Raw genomic sequence first — 23,615 nt, forward strand, 5'->3', positions numbered from 1 at the left:
CGAATAGTGCATGCAGAACACAACGGAAATGTGTCGGGGAACCCCAAAAAGTGACGATCTGTCAATGAAACTCTTCATTCTGATTCGGCTGGAAGGTGTGGATTAAACTCTTTTTGATCATACCCAGGTAGCAAAGAATTCTGGCCCAGATTTGGCATAAAGTTGGCACAGCTGGTATTCATCCGGCACTGGCATATATCATGTGGGCCAAACATGGCCCGGCTTTGGCAGAGGAGGCACTGTTTTTAAGGCGGCACACAAGACATGGGACAGAAGTCAAAATGTAGTATTTGGCCCGGATGTTAAATAACTGATATGTGGCCCATGTAAGTTTGACCCATCTTGACCCACAATTAAAATACATTTAAATTATTTTTGAGTAAAGAAAGAACATTCTACAGCAGCCCGGGGGCGCAGTGGGTAGCACAATTGCCTCACAGCAAGAAGGTTGCTGGTTTGAGCCCCGGCTGGGGCATTTTGTGTGTGGAGTTTGCATGTTCTCCCTGTGATCGCATGGGTTTCCTCCAGGTGCTCCGGTTTCCCACTCAGTCCAAAACATGTGCTATAGGTGAATTGAATAAGCTAAGTTGGCCATAGTGTATGTTAGTGTGTGCAAGAGTGTGTGGGTGTTTCCCAGTGTTGGGTTGCAGCTGGAAGGGTATCCAGTGCGTAAAACGTGCTAGATAAGTGGGCGGTTCATTCCGCTGTGGCAACCCCAGATTAATAAAAGGACTAGGCTGAAAAGAAAATGAATGAAAAAAGTTCTACCCATCAGGTCGCTTCGAGAATTAACTTGGCTAAGATTTGGCTGATATATGGTCCATGTTTAGGCCTTGACTGGAAGCCAAATTTGGTCCAGTCATGTACCGTAATTGACGGCATAATCTGGGCCAAGCAAAAGCTAATTTTGTGGGCCAGAGCTGGACCAGAGAAATTTAGCTGTGTAGGCATTTCAACATAAATGTGCTTCCTTCAGACATCAGTATTTATCATAGTAAATCTGACTGTTGACAGAGCCTTCATTTCTCTGTAATCTTAAGGACGCTGACCTGTGCTTCATCAGGAAGCCAATGACGATTAACCGACTCGCAAATATGTAAAAAATATTTGCAAAGACGAAGCTAGCACATGTTACTATGAGCTATTAGAAGGGGCCAGACAAAATCTGCGCACTCAGATTCTATGTGGGCCTAGCTATTATGCTACATGATTTCTCTCTCACACACGCTCGTTCTGTCTTTTGTCAAATAATGAACTGGGAAGAGCAAAACGAGTTTTAACTCTCTTTGAATCAGACGGTTCTTTGGCTCTACTTTTAACATATTTGAATGCACAGCAATTCATTGATTATACCTTACATATTGTTTTATCTTACAAACATACAGGCCAGCCCAGTAGACAAAAAAGCAAACAAATAATTACAGAGCTTCCTATGGCATACAGTACACTACCTGACAAAAGTCTTGTCGCCTATCCAAGTTTTAGGAACAACAAATAATAACTTGACTTCTAGTTGATCATTTAGTATTAGAAGTAGCTTATATAAAAGGCAAAGGCCTCTAGATTACACTTCTTTTACCAAAATAAAATATGATCATGCCTTGATTTTTAATTATTTAATTAGGACAGTAAGATCTGAATTTGCTTAGACAAAAGTCTTTTCACTTAACAGAAATAATGTACAGTATAGAATATAAAGTCATGGTGCAGTGGAAAAAGAGTTAATATTGTGTATGACTCCCATGAACTTGGAGGACTGCATCCATACATCTCTGCAATGACTTAAATAAGTTATTAATAAAGTCATCTGGAATGGCAAAGAAAGTGTCAGGACTCCCAGAGTTCATTAAGATTCTTTGGATTCATCTTCAATGCCTCCTCCTTCATCTTGCCCCAGACATGCTCAATAATGTTCATGTCTGGTGACTGGGCTGGCCAATCCTGGATCACCTTGACCTTCTTTGCTTTCAGGAACTTTAATGTTGATGCTGAAGTATGAGGAGGAGCGCTATCCTGCTGAAGAATTTGCCCTCTCCTGTGGTTTATAATGTAATGGGCAGCACAAATGTCTTCATACCTCAGGCTGTTGATGTCCACTCTGCAGATCTCTCACACACCCCCATACTGAATGTAACCCCAAACCATGATTTTTCCTTCACCAAACCTGACTGATTTCTATGAGAATCTTGGGTCCATGCGGGTTCCAATAGATCATCTGCAGTATTTGATGATTGGGATGCAGTTCAACAGACGATTCATCATAAACATTTACCTTCTGCCACCTTTCCAAATGATCAACTAGAAGTCAAGTTATTATTTGTTGCTCTTACAACTGGAATCAACAACAAGACTTTGGTCAAGTAGTGTATGATGTCCCCACAGATGCAAAGTCACCCATGAGCTGTCACTGTTTGTTTACCACAGAGAGGGAGGACATCTATGTTGTATTATTCATCAAAGGATTAATGTGCTTATTCTGAATGCTGTAACCATATATTAAAATGTTGTAAACAATTCTGAATCACGAATGGCCAATGATTCAGCTAAAATTCCTCGTAAATCCTCAAGCATCTTGGATGGCCCATGGTGAGTGTGTTTTTTTTTTTTTTTTTAATTATTATTTTCTTTATCTATTTTATTATTATTATTATTTCATTATTTGACTCACTCACTTTAAGTTAATGTGCAATCACTGCAAAAATGCTCCCATGCAAGTTTAGGCATGTCAGACTAATAGACTTTATTGTGTGTATGTGTGTGTGTGTGTGAGGGAGGGAGAGTTAGTGTGCTCTTTGTAGGAGTGGCTGTCAGGTGAACTATGTCAAAACTTGCTTTCCTGGTCCTTGAGTTGGCTGGGTTTACTGTTTTACACACAGCTTACCGAAATACATTTGAGCTTTTAGCACTTTTAGAAGATGTCCATCACGGTGTATTACAGCAGTGTCAGTGGCTCTAGAGAGGTGTGTAGCTTTACTTTTTAGTTTTCTGTGTCTTTCAGTTGATTTTGCTTTATTAAACTTGATGTAAACAAGTGATTTAAAAAATGCATATACATTTTTTTAAATGTTGTAGACAGTCGTCATATGTAAAATTACAGTAGTCAAAATGCTCTAGAATGTTCTTGAAGTTTATCTGTAGGAAGATAATTTTGTCTAATTTGAAGACTAACAAACTTGCATAGAAGAAACCATAGTTTCTTGTCAAAAGTTCATTGTTTTTCTCTGTTTTTGCAGGTAAAGCAACATCAGGGTGAGATTTTCGGGTTTTTGGATTCCAAAAAGATCAAATACTTTGCTGTAGACATCTCCACAAGTAATGACGTGAAGGAGCAGATGAGGAAGAAAGTGGGAAACCCCTCAGCAATGCCTCCTCAGGTGTTTAACGGAGATAAGTACTGTGGGGTAAGTGAGTCTTGGTCTACTGTCTCTTTTGTTAACAATTTATTTTAAGGTGTCTTCGTAACTACTTATTAATTAACTACATGTACTTACTATATAGGTCGGAGAGGTTTAGGGTTAGTTGGATGTAGTTATGTATTATTATTATTAATTGTAATTACTACAGTAAGTATATAGAACATGTTTATCAAGGAAACATTCAAATAAAGTGTTGTCATCTTTTATATATGTTCGATTCTTTAGAGAAAAGGTTTTTTTTCTCCAGTGTTTAAAGTTACATTTACAAACAGGACACATTAATATTTGTAATCCATAAAAAAGGACACACTAGTCCCTTAAAAAGAACAAATATATACAAATTAATTATTGTCAGTAAGATAAATGACCATACACATAATTGGTTTTTATCATTATTTGTAATAGATTGCAGGTTGTATATTAGATTTTAACCGATATACTGCTATCTTTAAAAATTACAGCTGATTTGATGATGACCTCTGTTTATATTTGGGTTTAATATCATCAAATTCAACATTTTAAGGTAGTATTCAGAAGTTATTGATTCCGCTGAACCCATGAAAATGTAACTGCAACAAATGCCAATATTCAAACTGCCTCAATTCATATAAATATTCATTCATTCATTTTCCATCAGCTTAGTCCCTTATTCATCACGGGTCACCACAGCGGAATGAACTGCCAACTATTCCAGCATATGTTTTATGCAGCGGATGCCCTTCCAGCCGCAAGCCAGGGCTGGGAAATATCCATACACTCTCATATTCACATATGCACTTATACACTACAGCCCATTTAGTTTATCTAATTCATATAGTGCATGTCTTTGGACTGTGGGGGAAACAGGAGCACCCAGTGGAAACCCACGCGAACACAAGGGAGAGAACATGCAAACTACACACAGAAATACCAACTGACCCAGCTGGAACTCGAACCAGCAACCTTCTTGCTGTGAGGCGACAGTGCTACCCACTGAGCCATTGTGCTGCCCTTCAAATGAATATTTAAAATAAAATAAAAATAAAATCTTTTAATATTTTGTTTCTATGTATTCTTTGTTAAAGCTATCTAATAATGACTTCAAATTCAATATACATGATTTTTTCCCCACTGTTAATTAAATCAGTAGCAAACAATGCAACCTTTTCTGATTTTTACAGTCTTGTACAGTTTTACACAAAAGCACACAAGGTTCAAGCTGTGTGACTGGTAATAAAAGCATAAAAAGATCATGGAAATCTTCTAAACGCATTCCTGTCAGTGCACTGTTTAGGTTTTACCAGCAAAGGTGTCAGAAATTTAGAGAAACGACACCGGGGCGTACGTGTTTGTAGAGCATGCTAATGCTTTTAATTGTGTTTCAAGTGTTGTTTGCACAACAAGCCTTTCCATATAGGTGGAGACCTGTCAGGCTTGTTTAGTTAAACACACCCTTTAAAACAATCCCAATAACTCTATATAGACAGAGTAGTTCTTTGTGAATTATGTGATCCTCCATCTGTCAGCCACCCTGACGAACATCTTGAGGTTCACTTGTGATGTTTAGAATAACAAACATAATAATAATCACACAGCTTCGATTCAATGTCTACTTTTCCATGAATGCTACATGAAGTGTTTGTTCAATTCTTAATCTTCTGAAGACACATTTGTTTCTTTGCACAAACTCTAAATGTAATCAGTTATTACCTGCGTTTTGTGTTTACAGGACTATCAGAAGTTTTTTGATGCAGTGGAGGATGGGAAACCAGAAGCTTTCTTCAAACTCTGAGCTGCTATTTGCACATACTGTACACTAAACCCTTCTGTTTGTAAAAGAGAGGATATTTTATGTTAGGAGAATGCATATTTTGCACCATTAAATGAATAAAAGATTTTCTATTAAGTGTTTTTTCTGTATTTTGTATTTGGGTCAAAGGCGAGATGTCATGAGATGGCCTACTTTAAAGTTTCAAATACATTTTGGAAAAATAAAATATCAGTTATAAAACAATTAAATGGGATGTATTATTTGATTATGTATGGTGAGGACATTTAAAGATACACTGCAAAAAACAATCTGTTAATTAACGGTTTCCGTATTTTGTAATACAAATATGTTTTCTGTTTATTTATTGTTGTAAACTGCATTATGGGACCTTGATCTCTGCTCTGTCAACTCTACATTGACTTTTATAGACATATCAGTAGTTTGAAGTATGCGAAATAATATATAGAGAAAAAAGGCTGTAAAATAACATAAAATGTACTGGCAGTTTATTACAACAGCCATATAACCCTGTTGACCAAAACCGGTTACTCATTGAAGCTAAGCAGGGCTGTACCTGGATAGGAGACGAGGGAAAACTAGGTTTGCTGTTGGAAGTGGTGTAAGTGAGGTCAGCAGGGGGTGCTCAACCTGCAGTCTGTGTGAGTCCTAATGGCCCAGTAAAGTAATGTGAAAGGGACACTATGCTGTTATTGAGCACTGTCTTTTGGATGAGACATTAAACCGAGTTGCTGACTCTCTATGGTCATTAAAAATCTCATGGCACTTCTCGTAAAGAGTAGGGGTGTAACCTCGATGTCCACTGAATTGGCTCAGTCTCTCCACGCTATGTGTGGCGAGCGCTGTTGTCCTGTGACTGCCATCGCATCATCCAAGTGGAATCGGCACACTGGTGGTGGGGTGGAGAGACTGTGCTTTGAAGCGAGAGACTGATGATTGTGAACTGCTTTGTGTGTATGCCATGCGCTAAATATGCATTACATTACAAGGTTTTTGTAGCGTAATATGCAACACCAACCCCCACAATATATCACTTTAATCTATAAAAATGTTAATCACATATCACTTTTTCAAACTTTTAAGGTTAAAAAGTTGTTGGAAGAAATATCAGTGTCACATAATGCAATTCAAAAGCATAAATAAACGGGGTAAAAAAAATTAATTAAACCTGAATCAGATTATACGAAAAACTGCTGATTTACGGATATTTTTACGCTGTTTATTGATTACACTGTTGTTTTGATGCTGAAAACCCACTTTAAATATAGCATCATGTTTTAGAGATGTGGGAGAAATTTCCCTATTTGGCCACTAGGTTGCAGTAATGTGTTAATGTTTCAAATATACAATTCCGTATTATCATTATTAATGCATTCATCTGATGTATTTTCAAAGCATTGATTCCTCTTTAAATGTCTGAACCAATGCAAATTGTATTTTATTATAGTTTGCAGAAAGTGTTTTAATTGTCTTAACCTGCCCTTACAGGATTGGGTCAGTTGGCATTTCTTTGTGGAGTTTGCATGTTCTCCCTATGTTCGCATGGGTTTCCTCCAGTCTCCCCCACAAGTTCAAAGACATGTGCTGTTAGTTGGGTAAGCTAAATTGTCCGTAGTGTGAAAGAGTGTGTATGGATGTTTCCCAGTGATGGGTTGCAGTTGGAAGGGCATCTGCTGTGTTAACCATATGCTGGATAAATTGGCGGATCATTCCGCTGTGGCGACCCCAGATTAATAAAGGGACTAAGCCGAAAAGAAAATGAATGAATGAATATAATAACAAATATATGCACTATTCATCATGCATTTTTAAAATAAAGTACCTTTAAGATCAAGCAATAGGCTATTTAATAGGCAAGTCTTTTATTCTGTAAAGTCTGTCATTTGAACACTTTATCTATTCAATTCATCAGCATTCATGAACTCATGGACAGCAGCCATCTGTATCTATTTATGGAGGAGCAACATTTTCTCACGCTCTCGACGTCATCCACTTATATTAGCTATCAATGCAAAACCACCACATACAAGAGCATAGTGGGATACGCACCACGTACTAAAAGTCAATTGTGGGATCTCTGTCTATCCAACCAAAAGTCTTGAGAAACACAAGAAACCAAGCTTTCGAATATACTTTATTACAAATTAGCTTTTGTTTTTTTGTCCAAATATATTCATTTAGAATTTGGAAGTAAACAATATTAACATACATAGAGAGAGAGGAATGATTGCATTTCACAATAAATGAGAGGGAAAAGGGGCATAAAACATCATTGTGTCCTGAGAATGGTGTGTATGTGCGCGTAAACATAAACGCGGTGCTCGTTCATGTGGAATCATTTAATGAAAGTGTGAGAGAAGTGAAGCAAGGCGAGATATAATGAACAAAACGTGAAAAGTAGGTTTGGGAGAGTGTCTGGGTTTCGTTTAAGGGGATTTCTGAAAGGAATGTCGAATATAATGAGTATACTGTGTGTAAACAAAACATAAATATTCACCTCAGCATCGTATAAGCTATGAGCTGAAAGTTCACAGTGTGCTACATGCTACATGCTAACATACCCCTGAGAAGAAAAACAGTTACAGAGAGTTTAAGACGACAAGACTGAGAGATCCTGGACATGAGTTATTAGTTTTTTTTTCTTTCCACAGGAATGAAAGGCTGTAGGTTTTGACATCAAATACTGATTCTGGAACAGTTTTTCACATGATGAGGCGTGGAAACCCATCTTCATGCAGGTCAGGATTCTATTTCCTGTTTTGAAGCCATTTGTGAAGTTATTTTTACACAAATAGATCAAATGATGCAGAAAAAAACAACATTAAACCTAATTCTTTTGCTGTTTCCTTACATTTCCGGTCTGTTTGAGCTCCTTAAAGTGAAAGTTCAACCAAAAATGAAAATTCTAGTTGGCTATATTTGTTCCTACTATTGTTTTCAAGGCCTACCAGTTACCAATATTCTTTTAAACATCTTCTTTTGTGTTCAACAGACAAATAAACTATATATCATAGAGGTTTTAAACGATGTAAGGGTGATTTAAATGCCCAGCAAGCAATTTTTGTTTTTAAAAGATGTCTAATGGATGTCTACGTCTAAACATAGTCTTGGCTAAAACAAGGCTAAATTTGGGCTGTCAGTGAAAAATCTAATAGACATCTAAGAATAGACCAAAACTAGACTAGCCATCAAATAAATAAAAACGAATGACTACACATATAAAGTCTGTCCATTCTGTCTATTTGATGACTAGTCTAGTTTTGGGCTATTCTTAGATGACTATTAGATTTCTTTACTGACAGCTCAAGTTTAGTCTTGTTTTAGCCAAGCTGTCTATGTTTAGATGTCTATTAAACACAAAATTGTTTGCTGGGTGCTGAGTAAATTTTCATTTTTTGGGAGTGAAACAAAAAACAATTTACAAGACATTTAGAACTTCATGTATTGATTACGACACAATTCTAACACACATCTATAAACTCAATCTTCAATCCCTGTATTGTGTTATAAAAAGCAAAATATGCTTTTCATGCAACAGGTGTACAACAAATGAAACAAAGAATAACAGCAACACATATAAATATTTAATTAGGCATAGAAAACATTGACCACCCTGTGCGTGTGTGTGTTTATGAATGGAGAAAGCTGGAGGGCAGCGTGTGTTTGGCAAAAGCATCGCTGGCAGTGAGGGCTTCAGTCCGGGACGAGAGTTACACGACAGGAGAGAGGCAATAGCACAGTTTCAGTCTATGGAAATGTCACCAACGCAGTCTAGGATTCAGAGTCCTGTGGGGCAAAAGAGATGTTAATCCACTTAATAATATCACATTAAACCACTGTGAAGCCAGCTAAAAAAGAGATTAATAATCATAATTTTTGTCTTGCCGATACTATTATATAAAATAAATACATATATCTAAATTGACTTAGAATCACAGAATATATATTGAATACATCAATTTTTTCTTATTTGATTGCGAAAGAAAGTTGTTTTAAAACTGGTGATGTTCATGTGGATTGTGTAGTGTATTTTTTTGGTATTTTATATTTTTGTGGTACTGCATCCATTTATGGCATATTAAAGAAATTGTTCACAGAGCATTCATAAAATCATTCACGAAAATGACAATTTGCTGTTAACCTAATCACCCTTAGACCATACAAAATCTATGTGACTTTTTTCATTTCTGTAGAATTTGAAAGAAAATTTTAGCTGTGTTTCTGGGGTTTCATAAACATAATGGTGTTTCATAATGCAAGTCAATCATAAATATTACTATGAGAGTCAAAAAAGCATATCAGGTAATGCTAAATTAATATCTGTGTAGCAAAACAATCAGTCAAAAACGAAACTTATTTTTAATCTTTACCATAACTAAAGCGGAATGAACCGCCAACTTATCCAGCATATATTTTACGCAGCAGATGCCCTTCTAGCTGCAACTCATTACTGGAAAACACCCATATACTGTCATTAACACACATACACTAAGGACAATTTAGTCTGCCCAATTCACCTAAACCGCTTGTCTTTGGACTTGTGGGGGAAACCGGAGCACCCAGAGGAAACCCAAACGAACACAGAACATGCAAACTCCACACAGAAATGCCAACATTTCTGACTCATGTCCATCTCCACAACAAGTGCTTTAAATATTATGGTATATTTAGAATAAAAAAGCATAAAACAAACAGAAATGATAATAACACTCAGTATATAACCATATAACTTAATATAACACCAAAACTGCACTGTAATAAAAAAGTTGACTCAACTTAAAATTTTAGGGCAACAAACTTCAGGACGTTTTTGAGTTGACTCAACTTTGGATGCAATCCTTTCACTTGAATCGATTTTAGTTAAGTAAATTCAAAAATGTTCTGAAGTTTTTTGCCTTAATTTTAAGTTGAGTCAACTTTTTTTTACAGTGTGTGTGATATGCACTATACAAGTACTCTCACTGAAGAAATTCAAGCATGCTTGAGTTTTTGGAATATTTTGCTTGCTTACCAATAAATGCAATTTTAAAAATTGGATCACATTTTGAGTGATTTTTAAATGTATTTATTTATTTTTAAATTAGCAGAATTTTGGTAATTGATAAAGCTAGCCAAAAGCAGCTAATTGGGTAAGAAAAACAAAGTGTATGCAAAATATATTCTCTGAAAACAGGTTTAGTATCGAACACACTTTGCTTCTTAAATTAATGGGTTTTGTTTTAAGCATGTTGAGCTGTGCTGGACGGTGAAGTTATTAAAAGAGAAGTGGGAGTGTTTGTACCTTTACAGAGGGCAAACGGAGGAATGAGAACACTGTGTTCGTCTCTTTAGACAGGAAGAAATCTTCATAATCCTGCAAAATGATCAAATGATAATGACTCAGGAGATTATTTTTAGTAACTGTAACTCTGCAGATTGCCTCTATTTATATTTAAAAATAGATATAATTTTCCACTTATAAAAACATAAAACCAATTAAGAGAAACTTTTGATTCTAATAAATAATCTATCCATCCATCAATCCATCCATCCATTCATCCATCCATCGTAAGCACTTTGTCCATATTTTGTTTAATAAAATATGTAACACTAGCTCTTAATGTACAATAATGAATGCCTCTTTCCCTCTATAAGTGCTAAAGTGTTAATCACTGTAATGTGTTGTACAGGAGGAGGATCTGCTCTTCTGGTTGGCTAAGAGAGGTGTTAGGGGTGGAGTCTGAGAGTAATCAGGATTACTGTTAGAGATTAGATCAGTTCATTTGGGCTCTTAGCAAAATCTAACCATTACTGCTACGAGTCATTCATAAAATATACAAACCTGTCCATAACACAAGCATTGAGGGATGAATAATTTCTAATTTAGGATTTAAAATGTATTTGATTCTTTAACCATTTATGGCTAAAGTGTTATAGTGATTACACTACAACTGTAATAGACCTTGTAGTTGTAAATGTGAATTTTTGCATGCAAATCCTTTTATTTAATTATTAAATTATATTTGGAAAGTTGAAGTCATGTTTTAGAACAATTAGTGGCATATTTCCCCTTATATAAGATTTCTTTTATTGCTTTTTACTCTTTAGACAAAAAAACTTACTACAAAACACACAAACCTGCAGCACATATATGAATTAATATGATTGGCTGAAGCAAACACAATAAATGCCACACTAGAATGTAATTGGCTGAAAAAGGGAACAGTGCCACAGTGTACACCATGGATCTTTGTTTACATGTATTGATTTTTAATAAACATCCTCTCAAACCAGCCCAACACGGACTCATTGACCAGACAGAGAGCTTTTAGTTTAACATCGATTGAACTATCTGAGAGAAACACAGTATTACTTTAGCAAACCCCTCCATAATCCATCAGACATTTGCTGAACCAATTAATACTATATTGAGGTCTGCGGTATATTGACGAAGATATAAAGATGTAACCAACGTGCAAGTGTCCAACAATAAATTAGCTTCTAATAGATATTTGAATGTTAATGATAGTTTAATTGGAGACGTTAGATCACCTGTCTGATATATAGCATGTAGATTAGTTTGTAATGAAAATAAAAGACGGACTCACGCCACAGTAGTCATCTCCATTGAAGATCTGAGGGGGCAGAGGATTGCCTTTTTCAGGTCGTTTCTCCTCAGGAATTTTCTGGTACATCCAGAGCCTCTGGTCCTCCAGCATGGTGATGTCAACCTCCTCAAAGCTTATCCGGTTGGCCTCCAGAAAGCCCACAATGGCCTGCTGACGTTTCTTCATCTGAGGGATCACACATTGAAGTGCTTTTAAATGATCTGCGCTTTAAAGGTCCCATGAAATTTAAATAAAGTTAGTTTCAGTCTGTTAGTCTTAAGGATATCTATTAGCTAGTGTGCTACAAAACAGTGACAAATTTTGCAATTAGAAAATATAAAACTGATATAAACATGTAAAGCATGAAGTTTGTCACTCAAATGGATCAAAGATTTTTTTCTTTTCATGTCACCTCATACTTCAGTTTCTCATCAAATCTTGACCAATCAGATGCTCTCTATTATCTGAAATGCCCCACCCCCTTCAAGATGCATTATATTTGCTTTTCATTTGATGTGCTTGACCTCAATCACTCTCACTGGCAGGGCTGTGATAAAAAACAAAACCCTTTTGGCTGTTTTATTTAAAAGGGGAGGAGCTACTCTGTCCCACCCTCTCTTCTTTTTTCAGTTAAGATTATGCTAAACATCAAATAAAAATGCACATTTTAAAGCACTTCACGAAACCTTTAAAGCTCCCCTATTATGCTATTTTAAAGATATTTAATTTTGTTGTCGGTGGTCTCCTATTGGTTTACATCCATACAAGTGATTAGTTCAAAGATCCAGTGGTTTCTAGGCGCTTATTCTGCTTTGATTGGTCAGATGGTCCAGTTTGTTGGCAACTTGTAAACAGTGATATGAACAGTAATAATGCTGTCATCTTCACCGTATCAATTTTTAGAATGAGGTGTCACTGACATGATGAATCAAACCAAACTCCTCCTGGCTTCTACTATGACTACAATGTTTGATTGTCAATATAGATGTTGATTGCAGACAGCCAAGACAATAGACTGGCATTATGCAACGTATTTCCAGACATCCTGTAAGTTTGTGTGGGAAGTAAGATTGGAATTACTAATGATTGCAGGGTGTCCGCTGGGTCTTAAAAAGTATTAAAAGTTTGAGTCAATTTAGATTAATTTAAAAGTATTTAAAAGTCTTAAATGCTATTTTACAAGGCATTCAATTCTGTATCAGTATGCAAAAGTTTGCCTGAATTTAAACTGATTATCATTTTGCATAGTTTATGAAATCTATAAAATCTTGCCTAGATTTGAGGTCAGGCTGATTTGTTTACTGCAGTAACCATAGAAACACCATTATTCCTGCTGTTTTAGGCGCCACCTGCTGGATTAGCATTTTTATTCAGTATATGAATAGCGTTTTAGTTTAGGAGTCGTTTTTAACACTGAGTAAGTTAACATGTCACTAATGTTAACGGTTGAAACCTAAAGTGAAGATGAGGTCTTAAAGGGTATAGATACAGTCTTAAAAACGGTCTTAAAGGTGCCATTCTGCGTTGGTTTAATAAGTTAAATTGTGCTCTGCTATCCACATAGTAGGTTTATAGCTTTGGTAAATTAAACAAAAACTCGAGATGGTTTTGTGAGCTCAATTATTACTCCATAAAATGCCCATAGAATCAGAAGGTCCATTATTGACCATATATGTTTCGTGTCATGAATATTGATGAGCTCAGCTCTGATGCGCCCTCTTACAGACACACACAAAGCATGTACGCTGAACATGGACAAATATAAACCCAGTCAGAGTAACGTTAACCTATTTTGCTCACCAGATCTGTTGAGGATAAAGGATAGTTTATAATAAAACCTGACAAATAGAGTGATAGAGACGTATCACGTTGTATTTTGAGCCAGGTATTAATATCAACCTCTGCATGAACATATGACATTTGAGCTGAGTGATTTGACACAATTCGGTATGTGTTTGTTGAAACATACGTATCAAATTTCTATAAATTAACACAAGGTGTAATTAAACATACCTCATGCCTCTTCGGCGTGGAGATGAATAAATGTGTAATTTGTGTTTTTTTTATGATCTCAGAGGTGCATATGAGTTGTGCTTTCTTGATGACATAGCTGCTCGTCAGGTCCGGATAAATGACCTAAAGTAGGCATACATGCAAATGCGGAGGACGTGGCCCGTGAGTCTCGTCACAGTTTGTTTTGTCTTCTGATTGGCCCGTTGTCCACCGGGGTTTTGCACTCATGGAATTTACATGAAAATGAGGAAACAGTGGTTTCTCACAGTAGCCTATGTCCTTTTTGTTTTACTAATCTTTTATTATTCTACTATGCCTTGGTATACCCAGATTTTCATTATAGGGCACCTTTAAAAGAGATTTGAATTTCACTCTGTGATTTCTGTATATACCCTGGATTGGTTTGAGTATGTGCATTTATTGTTCGTACATGTGCTTGGTCTTAAGGACAGATACTGATTGTATCTATGTATTAATATACACTTATAAGGATATGTGATATTTTAATGGTAATGGGAGTTAGTTGATATGTTTCTGAATGTGTTTTTGTGCTGGTACTAGGATGGATAAAGAAATATGACACTAAATCCGCCAGTAGGTAGTGGCAAGTGCCTGTCTCACTGATTCGTTGATTATTCATTTAAACTATTTGTTCATAGATGATTGATTTAGAAATATAGCAAGCGACTGTCTTTATGAATGGATAATTTATTCATTCACAAAAATTGTTAAAAAACGGACTAATTTAGAAATGAAATACCTGTGTAACTCTGAGACACAAGTGCTTGGCTTCAGATTTGTTTGGAACTTTTTTGTTGGTAAATCAACCTGGTGATATTGTATTGTGTCTAAAATGTAACTCGCTTTATGTTAAACATAAAATCTTGTTTGCTGAATTGTTGTATAAAATCAGTATTTGCAATTAATTCATGTGCTGATATTCAGGAAATTATGCTCTTGTTTGCGTGGTATTACTGAATATCATACATTGAATATTAACAGTTTTTGTAACTCAAATCTAATAGTCTGCATCACGCTGTCAAAGTATTGTTTCAGGTTGTGACATACTTGATAATGTCAGTTTAAATAACCCAACCCCTATATAGTTCTACATGAACTGTGTGTGTAAGTGTCCTTATGTCCATTCTAAAAACACAGATGGAAAGTACTCAGCGAAATCCCCATTAGCCAGATGTAGGAGGAAGAGTATTGATTGCATTTGACGTGAATGGAAAACATACAGCTGGGAATTCTGAATATAAATTCTGAATTTTAAAGGGAAGAACAATTACAGACTTTGTGTGAATGTGACTTTGCTTTGCGCTTTGTGTGGTCAAAAGTTTCTTCAACATCTGTTTTCTGTCTGGTGTTCTGAATCCTTTCCTAACATTAAATAAATGTTTTGTCCTTATCTTTCCCACCTGTCTGTCATCCTCTGTACTCGGCTCTCTGACTGCCTCTATAGTACGTTTAAAAACTCAAGAGATGTGTTCCAGTGCAACAATGCCAAACATAGACTTTCCTAAGTATAAAAACACCTTTTTAAAATTCCTAGCACAAATGTATTAAAGACAGACACAGAGAGAAGCAAAAAATAGCATTCCTTTCAAAAGCATCTTCCTCTTAAAACAGCAACAATGCTGACTGGAATTGATGCCACACATTTAAAAAAAGCTGTATCAAAGAAAATGTATAACACATTTTCACATTCTAGCTACACATATTGGGCCCTATCATACACCTGGCACAATAACAGCGTGTTAGTTGTGCATCTCGCTTACGCATTGCTTAATACACACAGGATGTACAGCAAAACACAAATATCTTTACAAATGAAACTACCGCCTCCATGCTTTTATCTCGGGGCAGCTCTTTCAGTTTATTCACGACAACTTGCTTTAGTATAATGTTGTTGTAATTATTATTATTATTAGTAGTAGTAGTATTTATTATATGCAGATTTATATTTGTTTTATTGTAAACAAGCTTAGATTTGTCCATCTGTCAGGTTTTGAACCATATGGGGCATAAGAATAGTACGTGTGTTTGAATATAACTCAGTTTTTTGACCACACTTCCTTATTATTTTTCATTTATTTGTTTGCTGGAAATTAGAACTGAATTTAGAAATAGTTTTGAAACAAATCTTTGCGCTTGACAAACGAAATTAATTGTAGACTAATGGATGTCTGTGCGTACAATACTGTTTCCTTATCCACGATAGAGAGAAAGTAAAGGCCGATTTGAAGAGGCTTGTTCTTTATCCTCGCACTTCAGATGCCCTGTTTAACTGTTTTCTCTCTAATGAAGCACTCAGTTTTTCCATAACAAAGTATGCCATGTAAATAGCAAATGCGACAGCACTACCTACTGTGCCACTGCGTCACACCTATAATATAAAATATTATAAGTAATAATATTTGAGTTATTTTTTCAGAAATCAAATGCAAGTTATTTTGTATTTTAATTAATTAGCTTTGAAAAAATAAATTGTTGAATTAAAATGAATGCAGTCACATTGAAGTATTCTCATTATTTTGAACTCATTGAAGAAAAGGAAAATGGGAAACAACAAAACAAAAAGGGCTAAAGTATAGCAAACACACTGCTTTAAACATTCAATAACCTGTATGTATGCCACATGTAGCTCTGGGATCAGGATGTTCTCACAAAATAAAATCCTAAATTATTATTATTTCATGGTTTTTATAGGAAACTGAGGGTGTAGGTTATACAGTGCATTGGTAAATGCAGAGCTCCTCTATTAAAACACCCCCTATAAGTTCTGAAAAGACATCAAGGCTCTGCCACTTTGGAAAAAGTAACGCAAAAGTAACTCAAAAGTTATGTAAACCATTACTTACCATAAAAAGTAACTAAGTCACAAAACTAGTTACCTTTAAAAGTAACTTTCCCAACACTGCAAATAACTTATAAACAAGCTAAGTGAACTAAAACAAAACAAAACTTTAACATTAACATACAGCATGTACACACACAAACACTTAAGCTAATGGATTAGCTATATGTGATCTTTCATCTGATGGTATCCATGCATTAACCCTCAACAGATTCCATTGACAACCTCTTTAGTTTGAGCACTGTATGTTTAACAACTGTGCAAGAGGGCGTCCAAAAAGTGTACTGTCCAGAGAGAGAGAGTGTTTTTGGATGTGTCTCTATTGTGGAGGAGGACAGATTGAGTACAAAAAGTCCCCTGCCTTACCTCGCCCTGCCTTGCCTATCTTTGTCTCTCTCGCTGCTGACTTTGCAGACCATGTTGCTGGGTTGCTGATGCATGGAGAGCTGTTTAGATAAATTCTGTCACTAAACACACACACACACACCTGTGCACAGTGAAAGCACTACTGCATAATAAGTCATATCAGTGATGCATTTATGAGCGAATTACATATAACACGCATGTTTGACTGGAAAAAAAGAGTGAGATTCAGTCTAAAGGAAGAGCAGCTCTAATTTAAACATTCAGTCATGTCTGTCTTTTAAAAGCTCTATAAAACTCCTGCCCTGATAAACAAAGAGCAAGACAATAGCAGCTCTAGCCATGTGTCGGCCCAGTGCTGACACACACAAAGAAGCTATTGTTTTATCCTCTAAACATAAGACATGGACAATATCTGTCCATATGAATTGTTGTAAGAAGAGCACTTCTTTATGCTTGCTACAGTTTGGTATAGTTAGGTTTAAACTATGTTTTTGACAATTGTTAACTATATATCATCAACTCTTGTCTTGTTCAGTAAGTTATATCACTACAGCATTATTTCGGGGACATTGACTGTGTTTGAGTTTATTAATTTAGTTGCTTCTTTAAAAAAATATATGCTGGTTTAATCAGAAGCAAAAGATGAGTGAGTGAGCGAATTGTTGGAACATTTATTGATCATCAGTTTGATCAAACACTCTCTAATTAATTAAAACAAGTCAGCTGAGTGAGTAGTTTGTTTAACTTGTTTGTTTAAAACCACAGATTCATTCAAGAATGAAAGCTCTCAAGGAAGTGAGTGTACTTTAATTATTTGTTCAGCCTTGTTCAAAAAACACAGACTCATTCAGGAGCTAAAGAACATGCACGTTTAGTTGAAAGACTTGTTTAATAAGTTTGTTCAAAAATGCTGATTAAGGGGCCGATCAAACTAAAAACACGAGGTGCACCACACTGCCTTTTTTGTTGATGCCTTTTATGCATACCAGTCAACCCTCCAGTTTTTCCAAGGATTCTCCCGTATTTTACAATTCTATACCGCTACCATCCCGTAAAGGTATTTTCCCGTATTTCTCCCATATTTTTAATGTTTCTATGAAGGGTGGCAATAAACATTAAAGGCAAACCTACATGCAAACCATACCACCAAACCTCCAGAGGATGCTCCTTGCTCTTAAATGTGAATCTGTTCTGTTTTCATTTTATTTAGGCATGAAAACACTTTGAAATAAATATGCAAACAGCGGGATTCCCTTCCTTTCCATTTCAAACGCCATTGCCCCTCTATGCAATCCTCAAAACATGTAGTGGTTCGTGACTGTCAGACACGCTCCATATTGAGAAATAGATGCTGTTTCCCAAATGGATTCTGTACACATGATTTGAATCAGAGTTAAAGTGGACACTCTGGGTTTTGGGTGCTTGTTTGAACAGACATATACACATAATAATAATAATAATAATAATAATAATAATAATAACAACAACAACATCTAAACATCGATCTTGGTGGGTAATTAAAAAGAATTTTTTTTAGATATCCCTTATTTTCACATCCCAATGTTGACAGGTTTTGTGTCACTAGGCAGCGACTGAATCAGCTGCCTATTGTGCGAGAGTGATGCTGTTGACATTGGTATAATTTTAATATTTAATGATATTGTAAAATTTTGGATTTGTGACTCATACAGCTCATGTTTTTGAGTCATAACTCAAAACAGCAATCACAAGTCTCTCCTCCATCTTCAAAAGTCTCCGTACTAGACAACACAAACACTGCAGTCACCTCAACGGAAACTCTGTCTCTGGTTTCATTTGATTGGAGAATGAAAAGACACGACTGACATAACTCGCTATTTTCACTCAGGCGCAGCAGGCAGTTAAAATGTGAGGTGTGCTGGGCGCATAAGCAGTGCACAAAGCAGTGATAGTAAATCATTCAAAAGACGTGCCTCTCAGCGCAAAAAGAGTGTTCGATGTGATTGTCCCCTAATTCAGGAACTAAAGTTGAATGATGTGTGAAATTTCAACTGATTTGTTCAAAAATGCAGATACATTCAAGAATGAAACAACTCTGAGTCATGTTTTTTGTTCAAGAAGAATTTTTTTCAATAACATTCAATAACAAACAAGTCAACTAAGTGAATATTTAGAACAGTCAAGGCCAAAAGAATTGATACCCCTGGCAAATTCTGACTTAAAGTTTTTGTTCAAATGTAAATTAAAACAATGACGCCTCTTGTACATTCTCTTATCTTTTTGGAGAAGCCTGTGTAATAAAAACACTTGCTGGTCAAATAAAAGTAACTTTAAGTCAGAATTTGCCATGAATAATTTTGGGCTTGGCTGTATGTACAAACAAAAACTCAAGTTATCATTTAAGTTTCTTAAACGTTTATCATTAATCCAATTAGGCAACAGTCTAAATCTAATATTTATATTTCATTTCTGTAGGCTACTGATATGACTTAAAACAAAATTGCATCTAAATGTATTTTATTTTTAATGTACATCATTTCTTTTAAGGAAAGGAAACTCCCGTGAGGTTGAGTGTGTCATTCTGTTCTGAATCAATGAGCTGAATGCACTTTCAGCACTCAGACTTTCTTTGCACACTTCCTGAGCCTATATCACTGTCTAACACTGAGCTTAGCTGACTGAAAATCACTGAGAGTGTACGGCCCTTCACATGGACAGCCTGTGTGTAATGAGAAACAGTTGGAGGTAGATGAGTGGAAATAGTGGAAAAGGTTAGTCAGGGGTTTGACCTTTATAATCCCCATCAGACTGAACCGTATGAAAGCTAATGTGAATCAGAGTGTGTTTGTGTAGCTGTACATGAAAAAAGCTCTCATCCTAAACTGTCATTTTAAGAGTCCACAACAGGCTGGAGGTCCTCGTTTAAATACAGACTGGTTTCATCAACCCTCACTCACTGCTCATAAACATCTTGACACAAAACACACGTTAAATAGCAAATCTCTGCAGCAAATGGAGTAAACACTCAGAGACAAACACACACAGTCAGTCTGTCTAACCATCACACATCGGTAATTACATACAGCAACTGACACTTCATTTTTCATCTTGTTTGCCACAGAAGAGTGAGTGCATGAAAATAGATGTTTGCCTTTGTTTGAAAGCAAAAGAAGACACAACTGAATTTAAAAAGCTTATTTTTCATATAAACTTTCATTTGGAATGTAGAATTTTTCAGAACTCAAGCCGGGAGACTCGTTTCGTAAAATGTCTACAAGAGTCTGCAAGAGTCTCCTAGTTTCGACTCTGAAATGTCTTGAATTTGGTGTCGTGACCCGGATGGAGACTGAAATCACAAGTTTCCAACAGGAACTAAGTCAAAAGGACATAAAACGCTAAATTAGATTTTCTGATATTTTCACAAAGGTGACTGTGTTGTGTATGATTTAGTTTTTTGTGTGCGTTTTTTCATCTTTCAAGTTTACAATTTATATAATTTAGACATCAGAGTTTGGGATGTAGCAATTAACTAGTAATAAGATGATAGATCAGTGTCTCATACTTATCCATTATCTAATAGTCCAATGAGAAGATGCTACACTTATTATTCATGACAGCAAACATTGATAATTAATTGCAAGATTTAAAGTCAGAATTCTGAGAATAAACTCTCATACACCTATCATACACCTGGCACAATAAGACGTAAGATGTGAATGTCGCGAATTGTTTTACTTTCAGGGCGCACTCACATTAGGTACAGTTGTCTTAAACCATGCCAAAATCATTGTGCTGCAGGTATTAGGAGGTTTCCTGAAGGTGTAGCTGACGTGCAGCGAGGGGTATCATCCATGTGATACAGTCCCCTAAAAGTGATGGCGTGTCTTCAGTTTCGGGCTTAGGCGCACTTTGCACTCACACTACAAGCATACTGCGCCAAAGCCCTACTGAACTGTGCTCTGGCACACCTCTTCCAAACGGGCCAGGACCGGCCAACTGAACCGCACCTCAGCCCGATTCAGAGCACTCACACTTCTCAAACGAATTGGGAAAGTGCACCCTCAGTAATTTTCATGTTTTGTGCCACGTTGTGGACTCATGGTCTAAAAAAATGTGTGTTAAGGCGGGTTGTAGGTGCGTTGCTATTTTTAAGGACTAAGTGTGCCATTGAACAACTAAAAGCTAGTCTAAAGTCTAGCACAGAGCGTGTTTGTTATTCTCCTATGTGGGTCCAAACGCCTACACATTGCTTAATACACACAGAATGTACAGCAATACACAAATATCTTTACTTATGAAAAAATAAAGCATTAAAATTATTAATTATTATTTTCTACATAAATATAAAAACCACTGCCTCCATGCCTCATCTCGGGGAGGCTTTTTCAGTTTGTTCATGACAATTTGCATTTGTAAAATGTTATTATTGTTATTATTATTATTTATTATATGCATATTTATATTTGGATTTGTCCATCTGTCAGGTTCTGGAGACGTATGCATCACCATATGGGGCATACGAATAGGATGAGTGTTTGGATATAACTCAGTTTTTTGACCACACTTCATTATTATTGTTCATTTATTCGTTTGCTGGAAATTAAAACTGAATTTAGAAATAGTTTTGAAACAAATCTTAACGCTTAACAAACTAAATTAAATATGTAGACTAATGGATGTCTTTAGTGGAGTTAGTTTCTACTAAAAATAAAGGAGTAAAGTAAAGTGAAAGTAAAGAGGCTGAATGGAGGAGGCTCATTCTTTATTCTCGCGCTGCAGATGGTCTGTTTAACTGTTTTCTCACTAGTGAAGCATTCAGTTTTTCCACTTACAAATTCTGTCATGTAAATAGTAACGACTCTTAAAGGGAATGAGAAATGAGACTGATTGATTTAATACACGTTATGCTCAAAACACACCCATAACTCATTAAGAGAATAAGCACAACACTGTTAGACCATGCAGTGTATTTTTCTGTCTTTAAAATAGCAAAAGTGCATTCGGACACGCCCTTAATGCGTTTGCGCTTTAGACTTTGCGCTTAGATTGTTAAAATAGAGCACTGGCAATAAAGACATAAACTTTGAATTTAGAAAAAAAAAAAACTATACACTTGAGTTTATATCTGACCAAAAAAAATCAAGATGCAAGAAGTAAACACAATTTTGAGGGACAAAAGTCAGAATTGTGAGACAAACTCACAACTGAAAGAAATGTCTGAGTTTTTTTTCCTCCTATGGCAGAAACTGTGTCCATAAAGAGCAGAAAGCGCAGAGATTTAAAAATAGCTTTTTTTGAGTAAACAGTCTTGTTGTAAGAGCGGAAATCAGTGCATAACTCATTTAGATCATTACCTCATTCTGCTACTATTAGGTTACAATGCTGAAAGTACTTGGCTCTTTATCCGCTAACCTCCAAAAAACACATGCTTCATCTCCATATCGGAGCTGTCAAATGAGTCACTACACAAGCATCATCTGATAACCGCAGAGCACAGAATGAATGATATTAAATACAGATAAAATAGTATAAAATCAACTCTCCTGCCTGCCAGTGCCAAGACAGCCATCTCCTCATTTAAAGAACTAAAAATCAATGTCAGTGCACCGGCTCTCTAAAAGGCTGAAATGTAATCCATGGTCTGAATGAATCAGAACATTTCTTGTGTTTTTCCTGCAGGCTGCATAACAGAGAGATTAAAACAGAGCTGATCTGCATGCCAGCGATTGTGGCACTGGAGTTGGCAGTGGGTTGGTTCGTACTGTAAACATGCACTTTGTCCAACCTCTAAGCTTTATGGCTGTTTGCAGTACTTCGAGCCGGACAACATCTTTGGATTATGTCATATAAAATATAAACCACATCTAATAACCATTAGAGCCTCTATTGGAAAGCATTTGACAGGAATCCGAAGAAATCTTGGCACTGGTTATGTAACAAAGTCCATTTTAGATTTGCAATAACTCACATTTTTTCCAGAATTTTCTGCACTGTGTGTTGAAAGCACAGTAAATACAAGTTTATATCTAAATAATAACTCAGAAAAATGGTTTGTAATATAACAATATTGCCATTTGACCCTTATCATGGTACACATTGCATGCAAGAGAGCTTGGGTTGCCAGATATGCCTAAGTTCATAAAGTGACTAGACGCCAAATATGTATTATTGACATTTATTTTCATAAATAGCCGAAAGCACAAATGCGCTACTTTCATTATAAGTTGCTGTACTCAGTGTATGGTAATAATACATAATCTATTTAACGTGGTATATAAATATTATAGCCTTAGAATAGAATTTAATACACTGATGCAACACGCAACTCTGAAATGTGCGATGTAAACATGTTCACTCACCGCCACGGATCCGGACGAGGAGGCGATGTATACTCTGATGACCATCCTAATCCTCACTTGCCCTCTCACAGCAGAATGACGGCCAGGAAATGTTGCGCTCTCTCTTTTTCTATAGACTTCTTTGGAGCTGCCGTGACGTCAGCTTCACCCTTTGAAATTAAAGTGAGTGCGCGCGCCCCGTGTGTTATAATAAAGCCGCTCGCGCTCCATCAGTGCACTTCACTCCACCGCGACCGAGACGCACACTCACAGAGGCAGCGCTTATCC

The 23,615-nt window shown here is 36.2% G+C and overlaps 2 protein-coding genes across 2 annotated transcripts; one reads left to right on the forward strand and one right to left on the reverse strand.

Annotated features, from left to right (window-relative positions):
- Nucleotides 1–2,820: 2,820 nt before the first annotated feature.
- On the forward strand, nt 2,821–5,301 carry zgc:153284 (uncharacterized protein LOC751696 homolog). The gene is made up of 3 exons (XM_056449404.1): nt 2,821–2,960; nt 3,234–3,401; nt 5,125–5,301. The coding sequence occupies exons 1-3, from the start codon at nt 2,916–2,918 to the stop codon at nt 5,185–5,187; spliced, it is 276 nt and encodes a 91-aa protein (XP_056305379.1). The 5' UTR covers nt 2,821–2,915; the 3' UTR covers nt 5,188–5,301.
- A 3,445-nt stretch (nt 5,302–8,746) lies between these two features.
- On the reverse strand, nt 8,747–23,615 carry sh3bgrl2 (SH3 domain binding glutamate-rich protein like 2). Its single transcript, XM_056449219.1, has 4 exons — nt 23,349–23,615; nt 11,772–11,957; nt 10,466–10,537; nt 8,747–8,970 (listed from the first exon to the last, which is right to left on the reverse strand). The coding sequence occupies exons 1-4, from the start codon at nt 23,391–23,393 to the stop codon at nt 8,956–8,958; spliced, it is 318 nt and encodes a 105-aa protein (XP_056305194.1). The 5' UTR covers nt 23,394–23,615; the 3' UTR covers nt 8,747–8,955.

The sequence above is a fragment of the Danio aesculapii genome, chromosome 23 (genome assembly GCF_903798145.1).
Source record: "Danio aesculapii chromosome 23, fDanAes4.1, whole genome shotgun sequence".
Lineage (NCBI taxonomy): Eukaryota > Metazoa > Chordata > Actinopteri > Cypriniformes > Danionidae > Danio > Danio aesculapii.

Bases quoted from the DNA above. Each gene is read 5' to 3' on its own strand.
- zgc:153284 (XM_056449404.1), top strand. From the start codon at position 2,916: ATGTCCATCACGGTGTATTACAGCAGTGTCAGTGGCTCTAGAGAG. The intron at 2,961-3,233 runs GTGTGTAGCTTT...CTGTTTTTGCAG, and splicing joins GTGTCAGTGGCTCTAGAGAG to GTAAAGCAACATCAGGGTGA. The intron at 3,402-5,124 runs GTAAGTGAGTCT...TTGTGTTTACAG, and splicing joins ACGGAGATAAGTACTGTGGG to GACTATCAGAAGTTTTTTGA.
- sh3bgrl2 (XM_056449219.1), bottom strand. From the start codon at position 23,393: ATGGTCATCAGAGTATACATCGCCTCCTCGTCCGGATCCGTGGCG. The intron at 11,958-23,348 runs GTGAGTGAACAT...GTGATCCCTCAG, and splicing joins CCTCGTCCGGATCCGTGGCG to ATGAAGAAACGTCAGCAGGC. The intron at 10,538-11,771 runs GTGAGTCCGTCT...ATCATTTTGCAG, and splicing joins ATGGAGATGACTACTGTGGC to GATTATGAAGATTTCTTCCT.